Source organism: Balearica regulorum, chromosome 4 (assembly GCF_011004875.1).
Source record: "Balearica regulorum gibbericeps isolate bBalReg1 chromosome 4, bBalReg1.pri, whole genome shotgun sequence".
Lineage (NCBI taxonomy): Eukaryota > Metazoa > Chordata > Aves > Gruiformes > Gruidae > Balearica > Balearica regulorum.
In genome coordinates this window covers 55934828-55958936 of record NC_046187.1, presented here as the reverse complement: position 1 = coordinate 55958936, position 24109 = coordinate 55934828, and the positions used below count along the sequence as shown (strand labels likewise).

At 40.9% G+C, this 24109-nt stretch overlaps 1 protein-coding gene across 6 annotated transcripts in view; it reads left to right on the top strand.

Moving 5' to 3' along the window:
- The window catches only part of LIMCH1 (LIM and calponin homology domains 1), a 183184-nt gene that overhangs the window by 89142 nt on the left and 69933 nt on the right, over positions 1 to 24109 (top strand). For 4 of the 6 annotated variants that reach the window (XM_075752247.1, XM_075752246.1, XM_075752243.1 and 1 more), the window contains exons 4-5: positions 17699 to 17805; positions 21189 to 21219. In XM_075752247.1, coding sequence (XP_075608362.1) covers positions 17699 to 17805; positions 21189 to 21219 — 138 coding nt within the window. Of the gene's footprint in view, positions 1 to 17698; positions 17808 to 21166; positions 21220 to 24109 lie in introns of all 6 variants that reach the window. The other 2 variants (XM_075752241.1, XM_075752240.1) reach the window with 1 other exon arrangement.

The window sequence follows — 24109 nt, the reverse complement described above, 5'->3', positions numbered from 1 at the left end:
CACGCCCTAATTCTGGAAAGCCTCTCACAGGTTGGAGTCTGTAGGTCTGCGCTATAAATACTGTCTCTGATCCTCAACTGTCTTTTTCAGTGACATGTAGCTTCTACCGCAGGGAACAGCAAGATGCCAGTATTTATTTGACAGTGAGAGCTAACGTGAGTGTAAATGGAGTTGACCAGAGTAAGAATATTTGCTGTATTTGCTGCTACCCTGCATTCTCACAGCATCTGAGAGGCGGGTGCTGCTGCCCATGAAATCCACATGATACGGTCTGGGGAATGTTGATAACCAGATAACAGTAGCACTGGAGATGCGAAAGAGGAGGGTACCTTCCAAAGAGCTCTTAACCTGACCAGTCCCTGGGAGGCAAGTGGGAACTAAATTTTCCACAGTGTGGTCAGACTAACAGATCTGCCACCTCAAATGGGCCAGGGAGGCTCAAGCTTCCTATTACCTCCTCCTCTTGTGAAAAGGGGGCAAGCCTGAGTTAGCAACGGTCTGTTGTGACCCCAGCCCTTAGGCTGAAGACGATGGCAGAAGAATGCTGTCTCTAATCCCCTTCCTGGCTGCAAATCAACTCGGTGAAGTCTGTTGCAGTTTACGTCTGCTAGCAACTGTTCGTACTGTTTCTATGCTGAAAACCTTTCCGGGCGCTGTGAGTGGATTTCTGTCAGATGATGTGCATGTCGCTAGCAGGAGCGTACGTGCTGAATGCAGATGATGGAACGTGTCTTGCTCCAAAGATCACGTTGCAGTTGTTTCCCTGGCTTAAAGCAAACAAATAAAAAGGCAAACTAGTGGAAAACTAGTGCCTTAAAGATCCATGCGCTGTGATTTCTTTGGTTTAAGAGCCCAGCAAAACTCTGCAGTTTGATGCTGTGGTCAAGAGTTCATAGAGGCTGAAATACCTGACACTGAAGTCTCCTTGCCTTCTGCATTCCTCAGTGCTCCTGGATTAAAGCCACTCGCTTCCTGCTTGGCACAGTACTTTCCAATTGTAATGTGCTTCCTCTTAAATGTCCAGAGGTCTAATGATACTATTGTAAACCTGTTAAAATTAATGCTGCAGAGGAAGCAGCTTAGTTAATTGCTTGTGCAAAAATGCGGTTGTAGGCTGAACTATCTGACTAAGGGACATCAAAGCCATTAACTGTTAACCTTTTGAAAGCTGAATAGCCTCGTGATACTATGTGGAAATCTGTCCCACAGCTTCGTAGGAGAATTACACGTTCATTTCTGGACAAGCAATATAACTTAACAGTCTAGAAAAAAAATATTGCAGTACAGAGGCAATCCACAGCTATTTGGAGTGGTGTCCTTCTGTTAAAGTCCTCGCTATTGCCACGTCTTTGCTTCTGCCTCCTCATCTTCATGCGGGAAGCACTGTTACTTAGATGGTGAATGTTTGTTTCTGTTTGGGGCAATAGCACACACTGATTTATTGCTGTGCCATGTGTGAAAGGGAGTTCTCTTTTCAGGCTTTTCAATAAGGAGAGAGTATTGAACCTGCTAAATGTGTGCATGCATCCAAGTGTATACTAAGTTCAACTCAGCTTTTTTCAGTCCATTCTGTAACGCTTCTTCATCACGTCAGCTTTTCTCTTTGAATTGCACTAGTTCTCATGCACACTTCAGAATCAAGCTTGTGTTTCCCCATAAGGCTGATGGAAAACATTCTGCTTTCCCCCCCTTCCCCTTTCTTTTCCTTTTTAGTGGTAACGTTGGTATTATTTGCTTTCCTTTTACTGCAACAGCTAAAAGAGATGTTACTCGACTTGGTGTGTTGGGAGGCGCGTTGGACTGAGTGCTAGGTGTGAATCTCACCCTTGCACCTGTTGTGGGGCAACAAACTACAGGCTTTAAACTGATAGCCTGGGCTGCTGGTGCTCTTGCTTCTTGCCTTTTATAACTGTTGGGTTGGTTGGGTGCTGTGTAGCCTGTCTACACAGCCAACAAATCCCATGGGTGTTTCCAAGCATTCCTGGATGTTTCTAATACCTTCTCTTAATGAAAGCTGCCTTGTTGCTGTTGTCCTTTGAATACCAATTCTAGTTTGGTTGGAAGGAGGCTTGCTGTTTTTTCCAAAACCAATTCTCACTTTACCGCTCCTGCCTAGCAACGGCATAAGGGATCTTAGAGCTAATGCCTGACGTTGTCTGAATGCGTGAGTTGCCAGTGGGTCTTTGCAACCTCATCTTCACATTCAAGCTCCAGTCACGCAGTCGTGGAGGTTCCTGAGAAGCTGCTTGGTGGGCGCCTTCAGGGACAAGCTGCAGGCCTGTTTGCCCGGTGATGGGCATGAGGAGATGGAGCCCAGTAGCCACAATGGTAAAAGCTCAAGTGTCAGTGGGATGTATACTTTAACATGCAGGCAGCAATGAGTCTTTGGCTGACTATGGGGAGGATCCAAGGTCATTTTGTCAACTAGCGAGGGCTGAACTGTGAAGTGGCTCTGTTTCCTTGACCAGCAGTGCATGGATCAGGAATGCTGGTCGGTGGTTTTTGGTTTTAACCTTCCTGTCCTTCCTACCTCCTATCTCCTCCTGCCCCGCAGCCCACGGCAGTGGGCAGGACCATGCTATAAATGCTCTCTGCCTCTTGAGCCTGGTTTTCAGTCCAAAGCTGACAGGCCTGCTAGATAAGAAGTGTGACGTTTATGTATTAATATCTGGAGTTGCAGGGATCAGCCACTAAGTATTAGCACCACTATACAGTGTGTCCCCTGTTATTTAAAAGGGAGAACAGTGAATAGGTTCAGTTATTTGAGGTTTCAAGTAATCCAGGGCAATTTTCAGTGTAATTAATACATGTCAGGAATTTGACCCGTGTGGGGATAACAAGAATTTCTGGATAACTGAGGTGATACTATAAACAAGTCATGAAAATTGTGCCAGAAAACTGCCTGCACAGGTCAGTAGCACAAGCTAATAAAATCTCTCAACCTCTGATCTAGAAAAATAATTTATACAGCTTTTACTTGACATATGCATAAGTAGAAAAAAACCTTTCTTTTTTGGACAATTCTCGGATGTTTTCTTTCATTAAGTTTCTCCTGTTACACCTAAAGAGGTCAGACAGTTGTTGCTTCTTAAACCATAACAACTGCTGGAACAGTGTAACTTGAAATGTCCTGAGAGTGCCACAGGCATCAGACACAGACACAATGTTTTGCTGTGCTGTTTATTTTCAAAGAAAAGACAAGAACAGTTAAAAAAAACCCAAACAACAACCAAACAAACAATAAACTACTACTACAGGCTTGATAATATGTATTGGGAGCAATGTATATTCTGACATTTCATAAAACAAATTATGAACAAATGCAGGAATTGCATCAATCGTTGGCAAAACTAGTTGCAAACTGGCAAATCAAATGGAATGGTCCACAGACAACACTGCCAGAGCTTTTATAAAAAGTCTATAAAGAGGCAAAGAGAGGTAGGTAAGTAAATAAATAAATGTGCATCAAAAGAACACATAAAATTTGTTACTAAAGTCAGTGTTTAGTAACAGACTTACGTAAAAAAGAAACACAATATAAAGTTTGTCATAGGAGGCTGGGTTTTGTTTTGTTTTGTAAGGTATTGGCAGAATTATATTAGAATGGGCAATACGTTACCTTCAGCAATATCACACCCATTGTTACTTGTTCTTTCATTCTATCTGAAACAACCAAAAGAGCAAAAGTCAATCTAATATGATTGAGTTGAATGGAATTTAAGAGCTGTATCTTCAGATATGCCTGGCCTCAATTTCTGAGTGCCTTGGATCTTTGAATGATAGAGTCAGGAACGATCAAAATCTCTTTTCCTGTAAAGAAAGTATCAAGCTTACTGCTATGGGTCTCTGCCTTCAGAAGTTTGTAATTAAGAAACAACGCATAGATACAGTTAGAAAGGAAACAGGAAAAAAAAAAGTTATTTGTCAGCACAGTGTTATCAGCAAACCTGGGATCTAACTGCCGTTGGCTTTTCGTAGGCATAACTGTAACGCAGAATTTTGGGGAGGAGAATGGAGTAGTTCTAGTGAAATTTAGAGGAGGCTACTCATAAGCATGAGGACTGTGTGTGAGAAAATCCAAAATCCAAAATCTGCCTAGAGTCAGCACCCACAGTATTAGACTAAGTTGGCTGGTTCCCAGGGGTGTTTGAGACCTTAAATGCTCTTTAGTCCTTACCCTCTGGTTGATCAGAGATTAATCACTTGCTTTTTTAAATACTATTACCCAATCTCTTGAGCCACCCAATCCTGATTAAAATTTACTTTCTAAAATATGATCTTAGAGAACTGAAACTCCTCGGATTCCAGACTTTTACATATTTTTTTGAAGAACTGTGAGTTCTTGGTGTTCTCGTAGTACTTGCATCAAACATTTTTGCAGATAGTTTATCTTTCTGGGAGTAGTTCACCTTGCTAATTCCCCCCCCCCCCGAAATTTGATGAGCGATATTAGAAATCCAGCACTTAACCCTGCGTACAAACTATTACATAAGCAAATTGCAGACCAAGAACTTCAAAGGCTGTGGTCAGTATTCTCCATCACAGATTCCAGTATGATTTATTCTATATATATAACAGTGTACAAATGTTCTTGTCCTTTATAACTTTACAATACAAGTTGGAGGAATAAAAGTGCCAGATTGAGGTTAGGAAGCAGATGGGAAGTAAATAAGAGGAAAAACAGTCAACTGCTCTATTCAGGATAATGGAAGGTGGAGTTTGGGATATGCCGGTGAATGGAAAACCTTGGAATAACCTTTGTGTTGTGGGTGTGGGCAACTCACTGAAGAGGCCACTTGGGTTTGGCAGCGGCGGTTGTCACCCTGGCTCAGGACGGCTCCTGCAGGAGAGCTGCTCGACGCCGGTGCCTTTCCCCTTCGGGGGCAAGTGGCCTGAAGGCATGAGATCAGCTTAGCAGCGCAAAGTAGCACATTTAGGGACTTCCAGGTAGCCAGAAAGCCCTGGAAAGTGGGCGCTGCTTCTGTGCTAGCTGACTCTCCAGGGTCTCTGCAGTCCTACGCAGAGCATGGGGCGTGCTGAAGCCCGGGTGCAGCTCCGGGCTGGCTGGTGTGTACACGCACAGGTACAAAGTGCACGTGTGCCAGGGTCTGGTACCTCTGGGGTGGTTGGGCTCCCTGTGCTGCAGTATTCCCACATCGCCTAAGGTGGTTACATAGCTCTGTAGCCCCTGTATTTGAATGAGACTACATCTGCTGACCTTGTAAATCCCAGGTAGCTCTTAGTAGGGTCTCCAGATTTAAGGCTGATTAGCTTCAGCACAGTGCTGAGCCTAGATGGGCTCGTGCATTCAAGCAAAGCAGTACTGTGTCTGATGAATATTCCCCAGTCGCTAGGAAGGGCAGCGTAGAGGCGCTTGCCAAAGCCAATAAGTCCTGCTGGCCTTGAGCTGATTTTGGGTAGCCATGTGTAACATTCACATTCTCCAGAAATCTGCGTCTGCGAGAGTCGTTTGGAGACATGTGAGCTGGCTGGGGACTGGGGCTCTGCAGTGCTTTAAATCAGCTAAATTGCTGGCGGCTTCTTGTTGGCTCTGGAGCTAGTGCAGCTGCTTTCATGGCCTGTGAAGCCTGGGCTAATAATCCTGCTGGACTGTACTGGTTCTGCTGTCTAGATAGACATCTCTCTGATCAACCAGTTGAACTGAGTCCCACTGTTGAGGAAGGGAAAAAAATCCTATTTGCTTTAAGTTTATCCTTTTCCTTTACACACTCTCATTAGCTAAGTTTTACCTTGATCTATATAATGTGGCTTCAAATTGCAAAGGTTTTCAGAAGTAGCAGGTGAGGATTTGGAAGTTTGGCGTTTGCGGCGCATGAACATCTCTGTCAGCTTTGCTTGTGACTGTTCTGAGGAGGAGCCACTGGTTATACCCAGGTAAGCTGAATTGTAAGCTCGGTTGGCTGCTTTCCTCTACAAACAAAAGGTGATCTCACATCTGGTTAGGACAGAGGGTAGGGTATAAACAGAAGTTTTAGAAATAAATTATCAATGGTAGCTGATTTGTTTCCCCTTTCTTTTCCCTCCACCACAAATGTGACAAGCTATTTCTGCCATCTCCACTCCTTAGTTCCTAAAGACCTGGTGTGATGCATGTATTCCTCTTCCTACCCTTGTTGTTTTTGCATTCCTAGAGGAGAGAGGGTGTCGCAGAAGTATGCCTCAAGTACACCTCTAGTGTGTTGACAGAAAAATGAGCAACAGGAACATCTCTCCTGTAGGAGGAGAGATCCTTTTCTGTTCCCTGTTCTGCTGCCCAGAGGAAGCAGAACCAAATCATTTTGAAAGAGCTGGGAGAAAGCCTTGCAGTAAGCATACACTGTATTAAAGAAGAGTTTCTTTCTTTCCCTCTTGTTTTAATCACTGATTTTTATGCCCATTAATTTGAGGAAATTCTGTGTCTTAAATACAGTATATTATTGTACTACTTTTTATTCCTCCCCAAAGCTTAGTCTTCACAACTGCAAGTGACTCTGGCATCCAGACATAATCCATGAATCCTGCTTTCCAAATGGCCCTTCGAAGGCATATTTGCATGATCTCTATAGACTTAATGAACAGTAGTAATTTAGGTTGGCTATTCTGCATAGTCCATCTAGGTTTGCAGCTACCATAGCTTCATGAATAATTGTGCCAGTTCCTGAATTATGTCTAGGGAATGCTTTACTGATGGTTGAAAAGGGATGGAAAAGAAATCACTGCCAGACTATTGGGTAGCTCATCTTGCCTTGAATATTTACCATTAAAAAAACCCCAAACAACAAACTGGAGATATTCAAGGTGAACTGACAGTTATGGCCATGCTACCTAGACACCAAATGTATGTTTTCAAATCTGAGAAGCAAACAAGAGATACATGGATTGAGTGTTGTCATATTTAGTAATTTAGGCCGTTATGCTATGAGTGGTCAAAGTTAAGAATGGGCACTAATTTACTTAGCATCTTTTTGCACAGATATTTTGGTTGTCTGTGAAATGCACTTGCAGCAAATTGAAAATTATTTATTTTCTTCCCCTTCCTTTTCCTCACTGTAGTCATTCTACACATCTAAATGTGAAAGCTTTCTATTTATTTTTTTACTGGAAGTAAAACCAATAATGTAGGTTTTCCAAGTGGAACACACTGGAACTTCATTCAGTATAAAAAGCCAATTAAAAAAAAAAATAGTGGGTTTTGAACTTGAACAGCTTCTTTTAGAAATATGTGCAAGGAAACCCCAACCTGTACATTAAAGGAGTCCAGTATGTTTTATGTAATGTTGGCATGAAAATGCAAAGCTATGAGTGGAGGGAAAATGTATGTCAGGTATCATGTAACAGCAGCAAAGAGATTTCTGATGTTTATCAAACCTTGAACACCACAGATTATTAAAACATATTCCTTGGCAATAAAGAGTAGATGTTTAATTTGAAAGGAGAAATGGAATTTGTTGCTTTTTTTGCAGAGGTCATGAACTGAGCAGGAATGAGTCCTCCTTGGCGGTTTCACTATTTTGCTGTTTGCCTTGGGGAATACAGATTTGATCTGATTTTAACAGCTACTGCCAGGTCCCCGGCCCCCACAGGCAGCTTTCTCGCATCTTTTGAGGCCCACCTACGGCAGTTGTGCTTGGACATTGGGATGCAGAGGCCCTCCAACGGCTCTGGCTGCACAGTATCCTGATCCTTGAGTAGCTGATTGCCGTCTTTGCTGAGAGAAGTCTGAGTATTGGCCAACTGTTACTATTTTTTTGACTTTAAATGGAGGATAGCTTTGCTTAATATACCAAGCAAAAGAGAACATACCACGTAAAAGAAAGGGGTGAGAAAGTGAAGTCATGTTAGTAGTGAGTAGTTGCTGCCATTAGAAGCAGTGTTATGAGTCTGCCAAGTGGTGGTCATACATTTGCTTTCAGAGGTTTTGCATCGAATTAATTTTCATTTTAGGTACCAATTTCTTTTGTACCTTTACAGTTTCAAACCTTAAAAATAAACTCTACAAAATTTCAGCTGTTCTCTAGCCCTGGATGTTCAGAGTTTCGTGCTCAGCTAGTTCAATACAGCTGGATGCAGCAAAACTTCAAATGAGACTCATCATGGACATATTTTCATAAAAATCCTGTACTTTCTGGGATTATGCAACTTTAATGAAATCTGCTTCTGTGCCCGAGTAGGAAGACAGCTGATAAATGACCAGGGAAAGATAAGCATTGAGGTTGTAACTCCAATACAGCTTTGTGTCTCTGACGAATTAGGTTCTTGTGTATCAGAAAAGCATCATATGTAAATGTAAATGTAAAAATACTTTTTTTTTTTTGTCCTTGACATCTGCTTTAGATGTAGTGAGAGAGGAGAACTAGAAACAGTCTGTAGTGATCACAGGCTGAGAAGTATTTTTTCAGATAGTCATCTCTGAATGTGCATGCAGGTGCACTGACCATGCTTTAAGCTATCTATACTGGTTTATAATAGATTATGCTGGTCAGGTAATTAATGACCCTCAGACACAATTTTTCACGTGGAGAAGCTCATGATGCATAGAATTTTTCCTCATTTTCTTCTCTGCTAGCCCCACTCTATCCCAAAGGTCCTGTGGCAAGTTGCATGTGACAGTTTCCCGGAGCTGGTTCTCTTGAATAGTCAACACTGCTCTTCCTGGAAAACAAGGTTATTTTCTCTACAGTCAAGTTAAAATATAGAAAGCAGGCATTGCGTAACAGTGCCCTGAGATATCAGATGTGATCAAAGGGATCCCATGAAGCTTGGAATATGTAGGCAGGGAAATGAAGGCAGGGTATGTGAAAAAAAAAGGTAGTATCTTTTAGTAGACCTGCTAATATAATTAAAGAAAACATGGAATAAATTTTAGCATATAGATTTGCTTTGCATAGGTAATTTCTTGACTACCGTAGTACAATATCATCATAGGAACACATAAATAGCTTTTTAAAAGCATCTGTTGTGCCATGGCTTAACACATGATTGCCCTGACAGCACTCGGGAAAGGCAAAGGTTTGTTTGGCAATGTTTGGTTGCAGTGATGGCTGAACATAACATGTAAAGGGCTTATTTGTGTCAGAGCTTAAGCTATTTAAAGTATTCCTTTGGTTTACGCCAGAGCTGTACCTTTTGGGTATATCACTCAGGAGGTAATTCAACTTTATTCATCTGTGAATTGCCTTTTTTTGTGGTGGTTTGGTTTTTGGTTTTTTTTTTAATGTATGCAGGGTGATAAACTTTAACACTTCATCTGGGGAAAACCCATAGTCTCCCATATTTAATGCTCAGGTTAGTTTCTTTGGTGGTCTCATTGCTTGGACCCCCCCAGACTTATAGACAGTTTTTGTTTTCACAATATCTGGTGTAGTAGTTCTTATGACTTAGAACTCTAGATTTAAAGTTTATGTATTTTTGTTTACTTGATGCAGTTTGTTTGGGATGGCTGCCTTTGAGATCTTCTAAGTCTGTAGTCAGACTGTATAATTTCCTTAAGGCTTTATTGGTCCTGATAATTACATACAAATAAACCAAACTTAGAAAACAGCATGTTCTCCTTAGTTGTGAATTTCTTGCCTGTTGTTATATTTTGCTGTAGAGCTCAGCTGAGGGGGCAGCAGCCCCGGGGATGTGCTGAGAATGGAGAGCGTCCAGTTTCCCCAAGAGGATGTCCTAAGAGAAACGTTGTGGCACTGGCCGTGGTTTCAGGGTTCCCTGAAACCTGTTTTTAGGTTAGTCATATTCCCAGCACTCATAATGTGACTTTAAATAAAGGTAAAATTTGTCTTCATGACCTTTTTTCCCCCTCCTTCAGATAGATAGACAGCACAACTATTGCCAGGAGGATGGGTAGGAAGAGGTAGACGTGACAGATGCTGAGCTCCAGTAGCATTGAGAACATTGCTGTTGTGATGTTTCTTTTCTTCTCATCTTTTCTGCAGCTCTTTCCCCAACCTGCTCTGTGGGTAAGTTTTGTACTGACCCACTTCATAGCCCAACCATCAAGGCAGAGCGAGGTACATAACAGTCCCTTCCATCACAGCAGAAGGGACCATGCTTTGCTTTTTTGGTTGGCTCTCTCCTGTCTTTGTGTTTTTACCCATCTGACTCTGGATACGCAAGGTGAATTCCCAGCGGGAGTGCCTGGCTGCACTTCACTGCATGTGAGCTTGTTTTTAACCCTGCTCTCGGTGAGCTTTATTCATCAAAAATGTGAAAAGTGGGTAACAGAAGTAGTCATGAAACTGAGGCCCAAACCCTCACAAGCCAAGCGCTATCATCTGGTACTAAAAAGCTGCGGAGAGGGGATGAAAAGGAAATGTTGTCGTCTTCCTTGGCCGTAGCATGACTGTTACCACAGAATATGGAATCAGATAGGCACCCCCTTTCCAAGACTGGGTGAAATCTGACATCTGGCTGACATCTGGCTGCGATTTCATCAGCATCGGAGCCAGTGAATAGCCTGGAAATGCTTTGGGCTTTTTTCCCTGCCTGCCTATGTTCTGTCTTCATTGCTGTAAACAAAGCCATCTTACTCTGTGTGTATCTTGGGTTTGGCAAATTTGAGGGAATGTACATCATCTGATTGCTCTCTCCCCCAAAGACAAGGATATTGACTGAGCCCCCATTTGTTTAAATGTTTTATTTGTGCCTTCAGGGATAATGACCTGATGCAGCAAGGAGAATTATCAGGACCTACTTAACTAGTGAAGTCATAGGGTCAGCCTTGTGCTCATGCTGTGTGCACCCCTCCCACCCTCCCGTGGCTTGCTTTCGCCTGTCGAGTTGAAGGCTGCTCTTGCTCGTGTTCTTTCGTACGGTCCTCTCCATGTGTTTTCTCTCTGTCCTTGTTGTCCTTCTCCTTTCCTTTCCACAGTGTCTCTTCCCTCCTTTTACATCATACCATGCTGCAGGAATTTTAAGCTCATTCTAAAAATTTGCAAAAATAAGGTACATATTATCCATTCTGTACCAAGCATGAAATTTTCACTACCTGCTCAGGACCTTCAGTGCCATTTTATATTCTGAGCTCCTTGCATTTGCCTTTCATTATAAACAATATGGCCATTCCTGTTTCATTATAACCATCATACAAATGATAGTAATACGCTGCATTGTGTAAGAAGCTTATAAATGTAGTTGAAAGTTGTTACAGGGCAAAGATTTTAAAAAGCAAAGGACAGATTTAGGAAAATGTCAAAGACAATTTTTTGAGTAGTGCTGCTGTATTTCTGATTTTCTCAAAGAATTTCAAGCTTTTAATTTTAAACATTGTGCTTTTTGATATCTGGAGGACAAGTGCACTCACAATTTGATTTAACACATTAATTTATTTTGAGCTTTTTTTTTTAGAGCCCCCTGTCAATTCTTATGGCATGATTTTGGGGGCTTTTTTGTTGTTGCTTGTTTTCAGTTTATTAATGCAGATTGTACAGAATGTGCTCCTGTTTTATATGAGAGTAATGATTGGAATAAAAAATTTTGTTGGATACCAAAAATGCTAAGAGCAGCTTTCTGTAGAGATAAATGGAGTATGTTCTTTCCTTTGCAGAGCTTTCCCTTCATGCGATCAAAGGAGGATGAGTTTTATACTCGTAAAGTAGTGGTATCAAAGTTGTGCCCTATCTTCTTGCTCCAGGCACTTGCAATTTCCCGACCAAGTAAGCCTGGTTGGGAGCAGCAGGATCTAAGCACCTTGGCAGGAATTTGGCACTTCCAGCTAGATCTTTGGGGTCTGGTACTGAATATCTTCTGGCAGTCTTAGATATTATCTGAAGATCACGTAGAGTCATGTTTGGGGTTTCTGATACGTTTTGTGTAGTTGCAGTATGCTCCCAACAGACCCATTTTCTTCACGGAGTTTTTAAGGTTTTTTTTGCCTTTTTGTTAAGGGAGTAGGGCGACTGTTGGAGGAGACACATCTTTTTCTTGTTGATTGCCTCAAAAGAAGCAGAAAAAGGCTTGGCTTTCTTTGCAAAGTCAGTCTTCACCATCTTCTCTGCTGAGCTCTTAAAGGCAGTGCTTGTCAGGCTTTCCCGCCTCCTGGTGCTCCCGGCAAGCCCGGCCTTTCTCCCTGCTATTCCTGCAGCCCTGCTTCGGCATGGTACCGTTTCATCTCCTGCCAGTGTGTGTTATTCCTGTCGTTTCAATCTAATAATCTCTTTATGTATTCTCAGGACCTACTTTTTGCCTTCGGGGCTCACACAATTCCACACACGGTGATCGTTTTCCTCCAGCCCTTCTGTTGCTTTCTCCCCGTGCGGGTGCCGGGAAGCGCTGCTCCGAGGAGGGAGCCGAGCCAGCGGCCGCACGGCAGCCCTGGCATGTCTCACAGTTTCGGGGTGGTTTCGGGGTGGTGTCCGGGGCCGTGCTGCTGGCTCTGCAGCTCCGGGGATGGCGGTGGGTGGCGTTTGGGGTTTGCAGCCCCCGCCAACAGCAGCTGCGTGGCTCCCGGCCGGCTGGCTGTCATTCCTGCCGCTGCGCAGGTTTATTGCGCTTTGGGAGGCGAGAATCGGGTCAGGCAGACGGGCTGGTAAGTCCTGCTTTCCCTCCCTGGTCCTGGGGTCACTCTCTTTCTGTTTTTCCCCATGTAGTGTTTAATTTTGATTAGGTGAGGCTGTTGTGTGCCAGAATCCTTTTGGGTGCAGGTAACTTGTCCCCCCCTTACTGCTCTGGTGGGGCTTGCCTTCGGTTCTGGTGTGCTGTCATCCTTCGTCTTCTGGAGATTAAGCATCCTAAGTTTCTAACTGAATGTGTCCTGAATAGAATCAAGTTGCTTCCAAATCAATAGATTTGGAATCTGTCACAGAAGACAGTGTTTTGTGAAAGTTTAGTTTATACAGTATGCTTTACTGTACATACAGTAAAACAGTAAAACATATATACAGTAAAATATATACAGCAAAGCATATTGGATAAATAGTACAACATAGATATATGTGTGTGTGTGTGTGTGTATATATATATATGAAAATATGAAAAGTTCCCAGCCTCTCTCATAAAAGTTCTTTCCTGGCAGACTTGAACTGAATATTGCAGTGTTTCCTTTCCGTCTACTTGTGAATCAGTCAAGATCCATTGCTTTTATATAAATAAATTATCAGCACTAATTATTTATATTAAATGGAAAAATGAGGGAATTAGGAAGAAATGTTGAGAGTAAACAAAAGGCTTTTAAAAGTCTGTATTGCAAATTGCTCTGAAAAGCAGTTTGGAAATATATATATATATTTAGAAATCTTCCAATGTATTCTGGAACAGGGAAAATTTCAGCATTCCAGAAATGAAAAAGGCCACCTGTTTGTCTGCAGCTGTCCTGCAAAACAGCACGGTGCTACTGGCAACTAATAATATCTCCAACTTGCAGAAGTGGCATGCACTTGGCATTTTATTCAGCGTTCTGTGCAGACGTACAGCTTGGCTTTGCTTTTGTTTTCCCTGAGTTTATCTGTATATCTCATCCAGGCCATGCACTAGCACATCTGACAAACGATGGTTCCGCAGTGCTAAGCTGCAAGTCCGATTTGGAGCATGGATACAGTGGGAATATTTTCTATACTATTGTGGCAGATGAAAGGAATGGAAGTGGGCCAAATTCAAGCTGTTTGCCATTGCATCTGATCAGCAGATCCTATGGAGGGAATTTGCCTGCTGTGAATATTTGATTCTCGCTAGCTTGAACTATCTTATGTGTTGGCAGTGCTAGTGTGTGAATTTGCAGTGGCTTTCCAGGGTGTCTGTCCCGCAGAACTTCCAATTTCTGGAGTTTTTTTACAGAGTTCAGGATTTTGTGCTCCACTTCATGTATGAGGAAAATGACCTCATGCTATACAGTGAACATTTTTTCATATTTATAGCACATGGGTTAGCAGTCTTTTAAAAACAGCAAACAGAATTATTACAAGTGAGCAGTGTATTATTTCTTCTGCCTCCCCCCACCCTCATGAAGGTGTAACCCCTCTGCCTCCCATCCTTTCTGCATTACCTGCAGGTGGTTGTCCTGGCAAAGTGATTTTGTAGAGGTGAGTCGTACGGGTTGCACAGCAGAAAGGATGAAAAGGTGATGGTGTTGAAATGCAGTTGTGAGAGCAGGAGCAGCTTTTCAGTCCCGTCCTTCCCGTGCATCCTTTTGACTCAGGGCTCAGGGAGTTGGTGCCCCATGCTCCTGTTCATCCTACGCTGCTCTTCCCTGGCCCGTCTTGCTGGATTGTGGCTGGTTTTGCCTGAGAGTTTGTAATGTTTTGTGTGTTGGTTAATTTTTCTGTGCTGAACTTCAGCATAGCAAAACATTTACATTAATAACTTTTGCATTTCCAATGATTACAAGTAAATGACATTGGTTATAGTGCTGATCTAATAGTAACTGCCAGGACTCTGCTTAGGCAAGCAGAAAAGGGTTGGGGTTGTAACCTGTCATTGTATCCTGTGCTTGTGTCCTCTGTCTGTCACCACACTGAAGCATTTGTCTTCTGTAAGCAGCCTGTTTAGAGTTTATGTCATTTTATAGAGAAAACATAGATGAAATTTTATAGATATCTATAGATTATAGATTTATAGATATAAAATTGTATAGACAAAAAATAGATAAATTTTGCAAAAGAAATTTAGGCTGTAATCTTGAAACTCACTATTCCTCTGGGTGTACAAGGACAAAAACCACAAGATTTTTTGGTTGAATAGTGGTGTGGACTGAAACCAAGAGGAGCCAGCAGAAGCCAGCTGCAGGTCCTCTGGGGCCATAGGAAATGATGTGCTGACCAAGGGACCCATCCTCCATCTGCTCCAATTCTGCAACTGCAGCAAGTAACTGCTCAGAGAAAGGCGGTATCATCTCCATTTAACGTATTGAGGAAATTGTGTGTTAGTGCCTTGCAGAGGCTGCGAGAGGGACTGAATTCTGGCCGTGTGTCTCCTGAGACCACTGTAAAAGATACGGCCCTGTTGACCGCGGCACGGCAGCTGGCCACGCTGCAATCCTTGCCATTGCAGTGTGGCCCATTTGTGTGACCTATTTAACTCTGCCAAGTTGTAAGGAGCTGGACATGCACATTAGGTGGGTGTTTTCAGTCCCTTATTTAAGGTAAGGATGTTTTATATATGTTGCTGCTAGTGAATGTTTTTTGCGTTTGTTTTTGGTTTTAGTTTCTTCAACAGCAACAAAGAAGTGGCATTTTAGATGACTAAAAAAATTGTGTAGTTACACCTAACATGTGTGGAACTATAATTTCCCTCAAAAAGTTTAAGTAAAATTTCCTGAGAACTGAAGAAACCAGGACTTGGCCAATGCAAGGTGTAGTAATCCAGAGAGAAAGCTTTCCTGGGAGCTGGGTTTTTGTGATGATTCCTTTTTCCTTTTTGTGGCTTAGCAATGTTGTTCTCCAGTGTCTCAATAGAATTAACAAATACAAATTTCAACTGTACTGAAGCAAACCAGGAAAAGTTTAGCTTTGCAGTAGTATGAGATACATTTTGGCTTGGGGATATGCAACCAAGGCAGGTTTACCTGAACATCTGTCACTTGAAAACTATTTCTTTGGTGGCTTTTTTCCTTTAAAATCCTTTTAATCAAATTGCCATTTTTAGGACCATTGGGAAATAAAACGATGAGATTGTTAACAGAAGCAAAAAGTTTCATTGCTGACTGATTGCGTCTTATTGGCAAGCGTGGTTATTTATGCCCATATCAGATACCAGCTTTCTGAGGAATTGTTTGGGTGATGGTGTTAGTGACTATTGGCAAACCTTATTGTTACGATGACCGTAAAAGCATGTAGGAAAACAGGCCTAGGGTGGTGACACTGTGTTTTTTTAAGAAGTGGGCATTTGTTCATCAACAGAAGAATCAAGTTTCCAAACTACATGGCCACCAAATGGCTTATATTTTTGTCACTGCTTATCATAACTTGGATGTGAACTTCTGGCATAAAAATGGGTGCAATTAGTTATCCCTGGAGTTTCCCCTGCTTTGATTGTTTTCTAAACTTATTAGGTTACTGTGTCCTGTATGTCCTGTATATTTTTGTCAGGAAATATTGTTAGGAACTTTTTTTGAATGCTTTTGCATTTTTATTAGATTTACACATTGCTCCACCCACCATTTGGAAGTGACCAGAACTATCCTCCATCAAAGGCTAAACACAAGACTTATTCACATTGCATTTGGAAAAATTGTAATGCAAACAGTAAGCCAGATGGGGAATTTTACAAGCATCTTTTCATGTCATGAATGATGCTGTCTCTCAGGGTTATGGGCTCTCTGCTCTCTCAACTGCTGTTCCTCTCCCCCTGGCTCCCCTCCAGAGCTGTTAAGTTTCAGCCAGGGAAGAAAGGGAGATTTGGACTCCTCCAAATTTCCAAGTCCGTATTTTTTTGCGGTGTGGCTGGTGACAGCGATCTTTGTGTGCGAGAGCGTTGGCATGCAGAGAGCCGCAGTGATTAGCATGCTGATGACTGCGCCCCGACAGAATAAACAGGGCTACTCTCACCGAGCTGTGGCTGTGCCACCCAAACAAAAGCCTGGGAGCAGATGTGGGGAGAGCCCTGCTCGTGAATCCTGCTCTGTCACGCAGGGTGGGTAAGAACTGGATGCTGCCCAGGCTCCTCTGCTTCCCAGTTTTTACAAAAATGGAGGTCTCTGCTGCTCTCTAACTCTTCACATGGCAGCTTACCTCCAGGTGGAGGTTTGAGATGAGAGGCCTCAGAGAATATCAAGCTGTAGGTTATATCCTTACTTGTCCAGACATCTGCCACTGCAGTGGCTGATCTAGCAACGTAGATATGTAAAAGCTTGTTCCCTACTGACCTTCCAGATTTATCTGCATGAGAAAGATTCACTGGTTCTATAAAAGGGGGGCGTTGTACATGCATGCGTGTAAATAAGTATAAAACATATATTAATGTATATAACCACATACAGATGAGTCCTCTCAGTGCAATCCCATATGTCATCACTAGTATTTGGGTTGAAAGGGGCTTATATCAGTTTGTGCTTAATCTCTCTTAGTTTTGGGGGGTTTTATTTTTTACACTCTGAAAAGTGTAAATCCTTCATAAAAAGTGTTACAAAATTGGTGGTGTTTCTTCTTTACAGACAGTGGCCACGTAAAGTGTAGCTTCAGCCATTTTATTTGGGGAGAAGGCACCTACCTCTTCTTCCAGTGGCTTCTGGCTGGTTAAGGTTGGAGAGGCAAGAGACTGGTTCTGTTAACTAGGAGAAACTGGCTTGTTCATATCGACATGCAAAATGTTTTCTGAACAAACTGCTTGCTTAAATCGTGGCAGGCTCTTTCATATCTACCCTTCCTGCTCCCTTCAGAAATCCTGCCTTTTCTGCCCTGTAACATGCTGAAACTGTGTTGGCAGCTGATAGCAGTAGTTGGGGAAATTAGCAGGGTTTTTTCAGTTGAAGAAGTTGCCAACATCTGGGTTTGGAAAGAGAAAAGTCAATAAGCTTGTTACAGTTACATATTTAAAAGAAAAAAAGAAAAAGAACTTTTGTTTCATATTTATCTGGTTTTCAAACAAAACATGTACTGACTTCTTAAATTATGTGACAGGAAATATCTTTGGTTCTTCATTTAACTAATGATACAACTGTTTGTGAGCTGTTACTAAGTCAGGGAGAGGTTGGTTCAGTAGGATTATTTTTTTCAATGAGCAAGAGTTAAAAGTTTTTTGGTTTTTTGTGTTTTTTCCTTCATTTCAGGACAATATCATCTTATTCTTAAGAGGCTGCAAAGAGCTGGGACTTAAAGAATCTCAGCTTTTTGATCCTGGTGATCTGCAGGACACATCAAACAGAGTCACCATCAAGTAAGTACAACAGCAGTTTGTGATTAGCATGTTACAACCTCAGATGCATGTGATGCAATAGTAAATATTTAAGGATGAGCAAAAAGGCTACAGAATTGTCATTTGCATAAAGCAAATAGGAAGCTGAGATTTGGGAAACCTTCAGCTCTGGGAAGAGTACATTGTTCCCTTCAACAGGCTTTCTCTAAGGGCTGTTATTTTTCCCAGAGAGATCAACCACAGCTCTTTTAAAATACTGGTTTAGTTAAGCAATGAGATTCTGTGGGACTTAGGGGTTTTCCTGAGTCTAAATTCATGGCATTCTTTTTTGTCTGTCCAACTAATGAACTATATAGGCTGGGGGGGAAAAAAATCACAGCTCTGTTATTTCAGATTAAACTGTTTTGAAGATGCGTTGTAGGACATTTATAGGCCACTCAGGCTCTACAAGGTGCAGACACGAGCACGGTCTGTTTATTTTCTAACAAGAACTATAGGTTAGGACACGATATTTGGGCTGAGGATGTCTGTGTGAACTGTTTGGACTGGAAATGCCACAGTTTAGATGCTTTTTCACCAAAGCCACACACCTACTACCACACAAATTACCACACACATATTAAATGGTTCTCCTTCCTAATAACTGATTCATGTTTTTTTTTTGGGGGGGTGAAGCGATTTTTAAAAAAAATCTCCTTTTAATCAACAGCTTTTTAGCCATGGTATGTGTGCATCCTTCACTGCAAAGAGCACTAAGTGCTTAGACTCCCATGCTTGTATATTCAGCATTTCACCCCACAAAGTGATTTAAAATAAAGATGTGAAAGTGGCATAGAAAGAATTACTGGCTTGCCTAAGGTCACACAGAGCAGGCTTGAATCAAAGTCCATATAGTCATAGATTGAGATCTTAAATAGGAACAGGGGAAGACTTTGTCATCGTGGACTAGAGGAACAGACGCAGTCAAACCGTATTTTTCTCTCATTTATATTAATGGCAATCAAGCTCCCTACCCCCCAAAAGCAAGACCACCCCACACTTTCATTAAATTAACAAAATTTGTAATTGATGTTATTTAAACGTTTTCATGGAATTTTTGGGTCTGTCATGTGTAATTTTTAAAAGTTATTGTTCTACAGACAAGCAAATACTGCTGAGTTGATTGAATGGCCTTGTTTCATTTGACCAAAAAGATTTGGCCAAAAAGATCACTAATGAAATCCTGGTCGGACATATCCATTGTAGAAGAGTATATGGAAACAATTTACTACATTTCAGTGGCATTCTTCCCCCCCCCCCCCCCCCCCCTCGCTTCTGGCAGTGGAAGCTGGGCAAGTTTTCATGGTGTTCAAGAAATGTCTGGGAAATCGCAAAGGTTCTGAAAATTGAATTGGCCACTTTCCTTCTTTTAAAGTATAGTCTCCCACTTTTTGCTCCTTTCCAAGTTTCTGGCTCTAATATGAGGTTCTCCTCCCCTATACATACCAGTGAGAGGGGGCTATGTAACGTATTTCTTCTAAATCTGGTAGTGTTGCCATAGAAGAGGTTCTTCACAACATCCTGTAAAACCATGACAATGAGTGGCTGGAGAGAGTCACAAAACAATCCCTAATGTCAATATAAAACCCTAATCTCCATATAAAACCAGAGAGAAAGGGTCTTTCTGATAAGAAGCTTGATCTTTTGGGGTTGAGGATGGTGGTGTACCTTGGAGGAGGCAGGTGGAGAGGCTGGGACCAGCATGGAGCTCCAGGGAGAGCTGTCCAGCACGTAAGCAAGTTAAACCAGGAGCAGTAAACTCTGTGGAGCTGGCTTGGCCCTCTGCTGAATATGATGCTAGATAGATGTGAAGTGTGTCACTGGCATGGATTTTTTTTCCCTCCCCTCATCAACTCTTCAGAGAAAGCAGCTGTGGAAACGAGCCAAATGTTTTCTTAGTACTGTCCAAGTTCACGCTGAGTAACTGAGTTGAGGTGTACAAGCCAAGTCCATGACTGTTGTAGAGAAATATGTTCAAGACTGTCTTCTGCTAGCTAGTTCCCAAAGCATGAAGGTGATTTTTTTTTCCCCCCCTCTTTGAAGACTTTTGAGTTAATTTTTAAACATGCTAAAAATGGTAATTGTTCTATGGTAAAGTATGAATATGATATTATTGCACATGATTAAGATAATGACATTTTTAACCATTTTTTTTCATATAGATGTTAATTGAAGTATGCATTAGATCTATTTTTTTTGGAACATTCAGCTAATAAAAGTTATGAGCTAATGCTGTAAAGAATTTCTTCTTGACTTGTTAAACAAGACTCTTTTCCACTGCTATTTTATTAAGAAAAAAATAGGACTGTTTTATTTTTCTTAGTATGTGGATATTGGTGGATTAAAATTTGGGCTTAAAAATATGTTATCAAAAATACTTTGGTTTCATGTTGCCTATATTTAGACTTTTGTTGTTCTCATAGATTTAAGTACATTTATTTTTGTTTTTATCAGGTAACCTTTAATGCTGGAATGGACTTTCTGTTATAGTAGAAGGCAATTCCATTATAAATAATCAGGAGACAATCTGTACTAAATCTGAAGTGCTCTTATTTATTCTGCAGCACCTAAATGTGATACACATTTCCTCCGTTCTTTTTTTAATGGTTTCTTTGCTGAATTTTAAAATGTCGTTTATGTTTGTGCAAACTTTGTACTTTGTTGTTTCTAACATAAAACTTCCACCCTTTGAACGTTGGTGAAAAACTAAATCGAGAAGGATGCCAATGTTCAGTCTGAGTGCTTGACTATATGTTCAAAAAATAAATATGTTTCCCACAGCAGGTTCTGTTGCAAGTGGCAGGATCTTTGTTGCTTCACCCATCTACTTTGTGATGCTTGTTTCCACAGAAGCACCTGCTCCATTTCCTTAATGTTTGGTGATGATTTCCTCAGTCTCCAATGCATGTTCAGTTGCTTCCAGAATCTGTATGGGTTGCATGTTTTATTGTAGAGCAGAATCTGACTGTTGGATTCCTGCAGAATGAATTTTAGCAGTGAGGCCTTTGGTCTTCTTTTTTGAAGAAATCAGCAACACTGTTTAAAGGAAATATTTTTGGCACTGTCCTACTTTACTGTGGGACCATTATAAACACATAATCTTTTTGTACTTCCAGAATTCTAATTTAATGGTTGAAATAATGGTGACAAAATACTCCCACATTATGAATAAACGAATGTGTGAACTACATCTTCTTAGCTTTTATGTGTTTCCAGCTAGCAGAAGCATTCTGCAAGCTTTTGTTAGGGAGAATGTGATCTGCTGCATACATGCTCCTGGAAAGTATGTCTGCTTTCTGATTATTTCTTTTCCTTTTTTTTTTTTTTTTTTTTTTTTTTTGGTCTCTGTGTGTGTGTGCAACCAGGAACATTGACTATAGTAGGAAGCTGAAAAATGTAAGTACATGACTTGGAGTATTTCTTTTTTTGTTCTGATTAATCCTGTATTTGGCCTGAGCAAGAATTCTGTCAGTAAAAACTTAGCACGGATGTGTATCACTGAAAAGTTCTTCTGAACACAAACCTAACCAGGTTCTACCGCAAACTTTGGTAGAGCTGCTGGGGCAAAGCAGCCTTACGATAGAAATACAATGGAGAATGTTTGTCTCTGCTTAATCAAGGGATAAAGAATGTGATCTCTGTGCTGTCCATCATAGTTTTCACTGGGAATGGTCTGACTCACCCACAAGGCTGTGCTTTTGTAGCCTTTCATGAATATATAGGCATAAAGTAAATTCGCACAAAGTATTTAAAATGAAGCAAAACTATTACTAGATCTGGATACAAGTCTCTACTGTCAGATTTGCTAGCTTTCTCATTGGTCTTCCAAATAAATGAGTGTTCTCCCAGAAAGGCTAATTCCATTTAACTTCAATTTCTTGTCGATTTAAATTAATAGAAATGATAATGGATCCTGTAATTGTTAAGCAGAAAAGAACATGGCTAAACTTTGCTGGTCTCAGAGTTAGTTATTATCCTAAAGCCTAGCAAGCTGTCTGTCCTCAGTCAGCTGTAAACTGCTATAAATTAATATTTGGCTCACATCGCTGTAAACTGCTAGGAAATGCCAAGACCTTTTCCTAATAACTTTGCAATCCAGTAATCATGATTGCAGGTAAAAAAAATAAATCAAAAAAACCCCAAACCATAAAAAACCCTAAATTATTTCATCCTGTCTTTCCCATCATCATTAGAGTAATATCTTCTGCATCCAGCACACAAAGTTGCAGGGGAGGAGTTCAGCATTGGCATTTTAGCACTCTTGTGGGCACTGACTAAATATCTTTGTATAGATGTATTGTTTTAAAGTTAAACTTTCAAAAGTATCCTCCACAGTGTGCTTGTAGGCAATATATGCTTTCCAGGTGCATGATCCTGCAACCTCAGCTGGCAGCTAGTCGGAATTGCTTGCAAATGTGACTTTATTTGGAAAAAAAGAAGTGGATAAAGAAAGGAAGAGGAGAGAAAGTGATCAGATGCTAGCAGAAATAAATAAAAATACCACAACCTTCATCAGAGAACTGAGTGGCAAAATGAGTTGGACAGTTTCCTGGTTGCTAGGAATACTATATTTGCAAGTGTTTTCACTTAACTTGAGAACATGTACTGTAAGAATTTTTTACATAAATTTGTTGAGTAGTGCTGGTTGAAGGAAAACAGCTCAGATAAAGATTGTTTCAAGACAAAAAAAAAGTCTGTATTGGCGAAACCACCTCCTTTCCCTCAGCATAGTAGTATCAATTTGGATATAATTTTAAAAACAAGGGGGAAATTTCTGAACTTTATTAAAATGTTATTCAGTTATTTCGTGGCATGTATATTATTTATAAACTAAAGGGAAATATAAAGTATATTTATGTATAAAATACAATATATTTTACATTCTGCATCACAGTTTTTAAACAACAAAGGGGTCTATATGACACACGCTGCATCCTTTTCTGGTGGGGCCTCAGCTGGAGTGCTGTGTGTGATTTTGGACATCACACTTAAATGAAAACTGGGGATATTAGCAAAAGTTGATGAGAAAAGGCTAATCAGAAGTCTAGCACATGTGACTGAGGAGGAAGGACTGAAGGAATGTGGGTGTATGTTCTAGGGAAGAAGAGTCTGACAGAGATGTTTGTCCCCAACACCCCCTTGGGGTTTCTCCTAGTCCTATTTTCTTTAGTTCACCATATAATATGAATTATATGTCCCTGTTCCATCAAAACATAAAATACTATATTTCAGTTAATTTAACTTTTTTGAGGCAGTTAATGGCAACTATTATATATTATTGGTTGCACATCTTTTCCACATCAAAATATTTCCTGTTTGTTCTGCAGTTAAATACTTTGCAATGTCACGGAATATACAGAAATAATGAGCATTAAATGAGAAAAGGCCCTAAGTTCTCAGGTGGTGGTTTGGCGTTTTTAACCAGTGCAAAACACTGAACAGAATTGCCTTTGACAATCAGTTTTCAGTCCAAATTGCTGCTGCACAGGTACCATTAAGGACATTGCTTTAAGTGGAGACATATGTGGGTGCAGAGAAGGACTGTTTGCTTTCCCTGCATGATATAAATATCAGTGGTTTTGGAGGTGTTGGATTTGACCATCCTGAGCATCTTAATTTCTCCTTTCCTAAAACAAGTGCAGCACCAGCAGTGCCAGATCAGATTTCTTTGCTACCTAAAGGAGAGAGAGGGGGTATATAAACATTTGCAAGAGCTATTCTTGGCTTTTTTTCCCACTCTAGTTTTGAAGTGACTTTTGAGTTACGGAGAGACATCAAGTCAGAACATGAATGAAACCACTAACTCTTTCTGCTTTAGTCTGATAGAAACAACCAGATGCTCGTGGCTTTTGATTAATCTTGGTCTAAGTATTTCTTAAGCAAGCAGAAGCCTGGAAGTAAATGTTCCTGTGTCATCTGGTTAATTACATTAAGATGATTAAAAATGGAACTACCTTTTCTGTCCTTGAAATAGGCAGGCACACATTTCAGATGTTTGTTTTATTCTGTTAGTCTTAATGGTTTTAATTAATGACCACTAGTATTAGTAATCTTTAGGGATTTTTTTTTCTATTGGATTTACAAACAGACGTAAGTGTGTCTTCCAGACAGTTTCAAATATCTTGCCTAGTTTTGCTATTCAGATTTATTTTCCAGGCAGACATGGCAGTTTCATTTTGTAATAAAAATACTGGGGAGATAATGTGTTAAGTTACTGTAACTGGGACTGTTTAAATTTTCATAGTTGCCTGATGTATTTATGTTTAACCACTGACAGACGCTTACC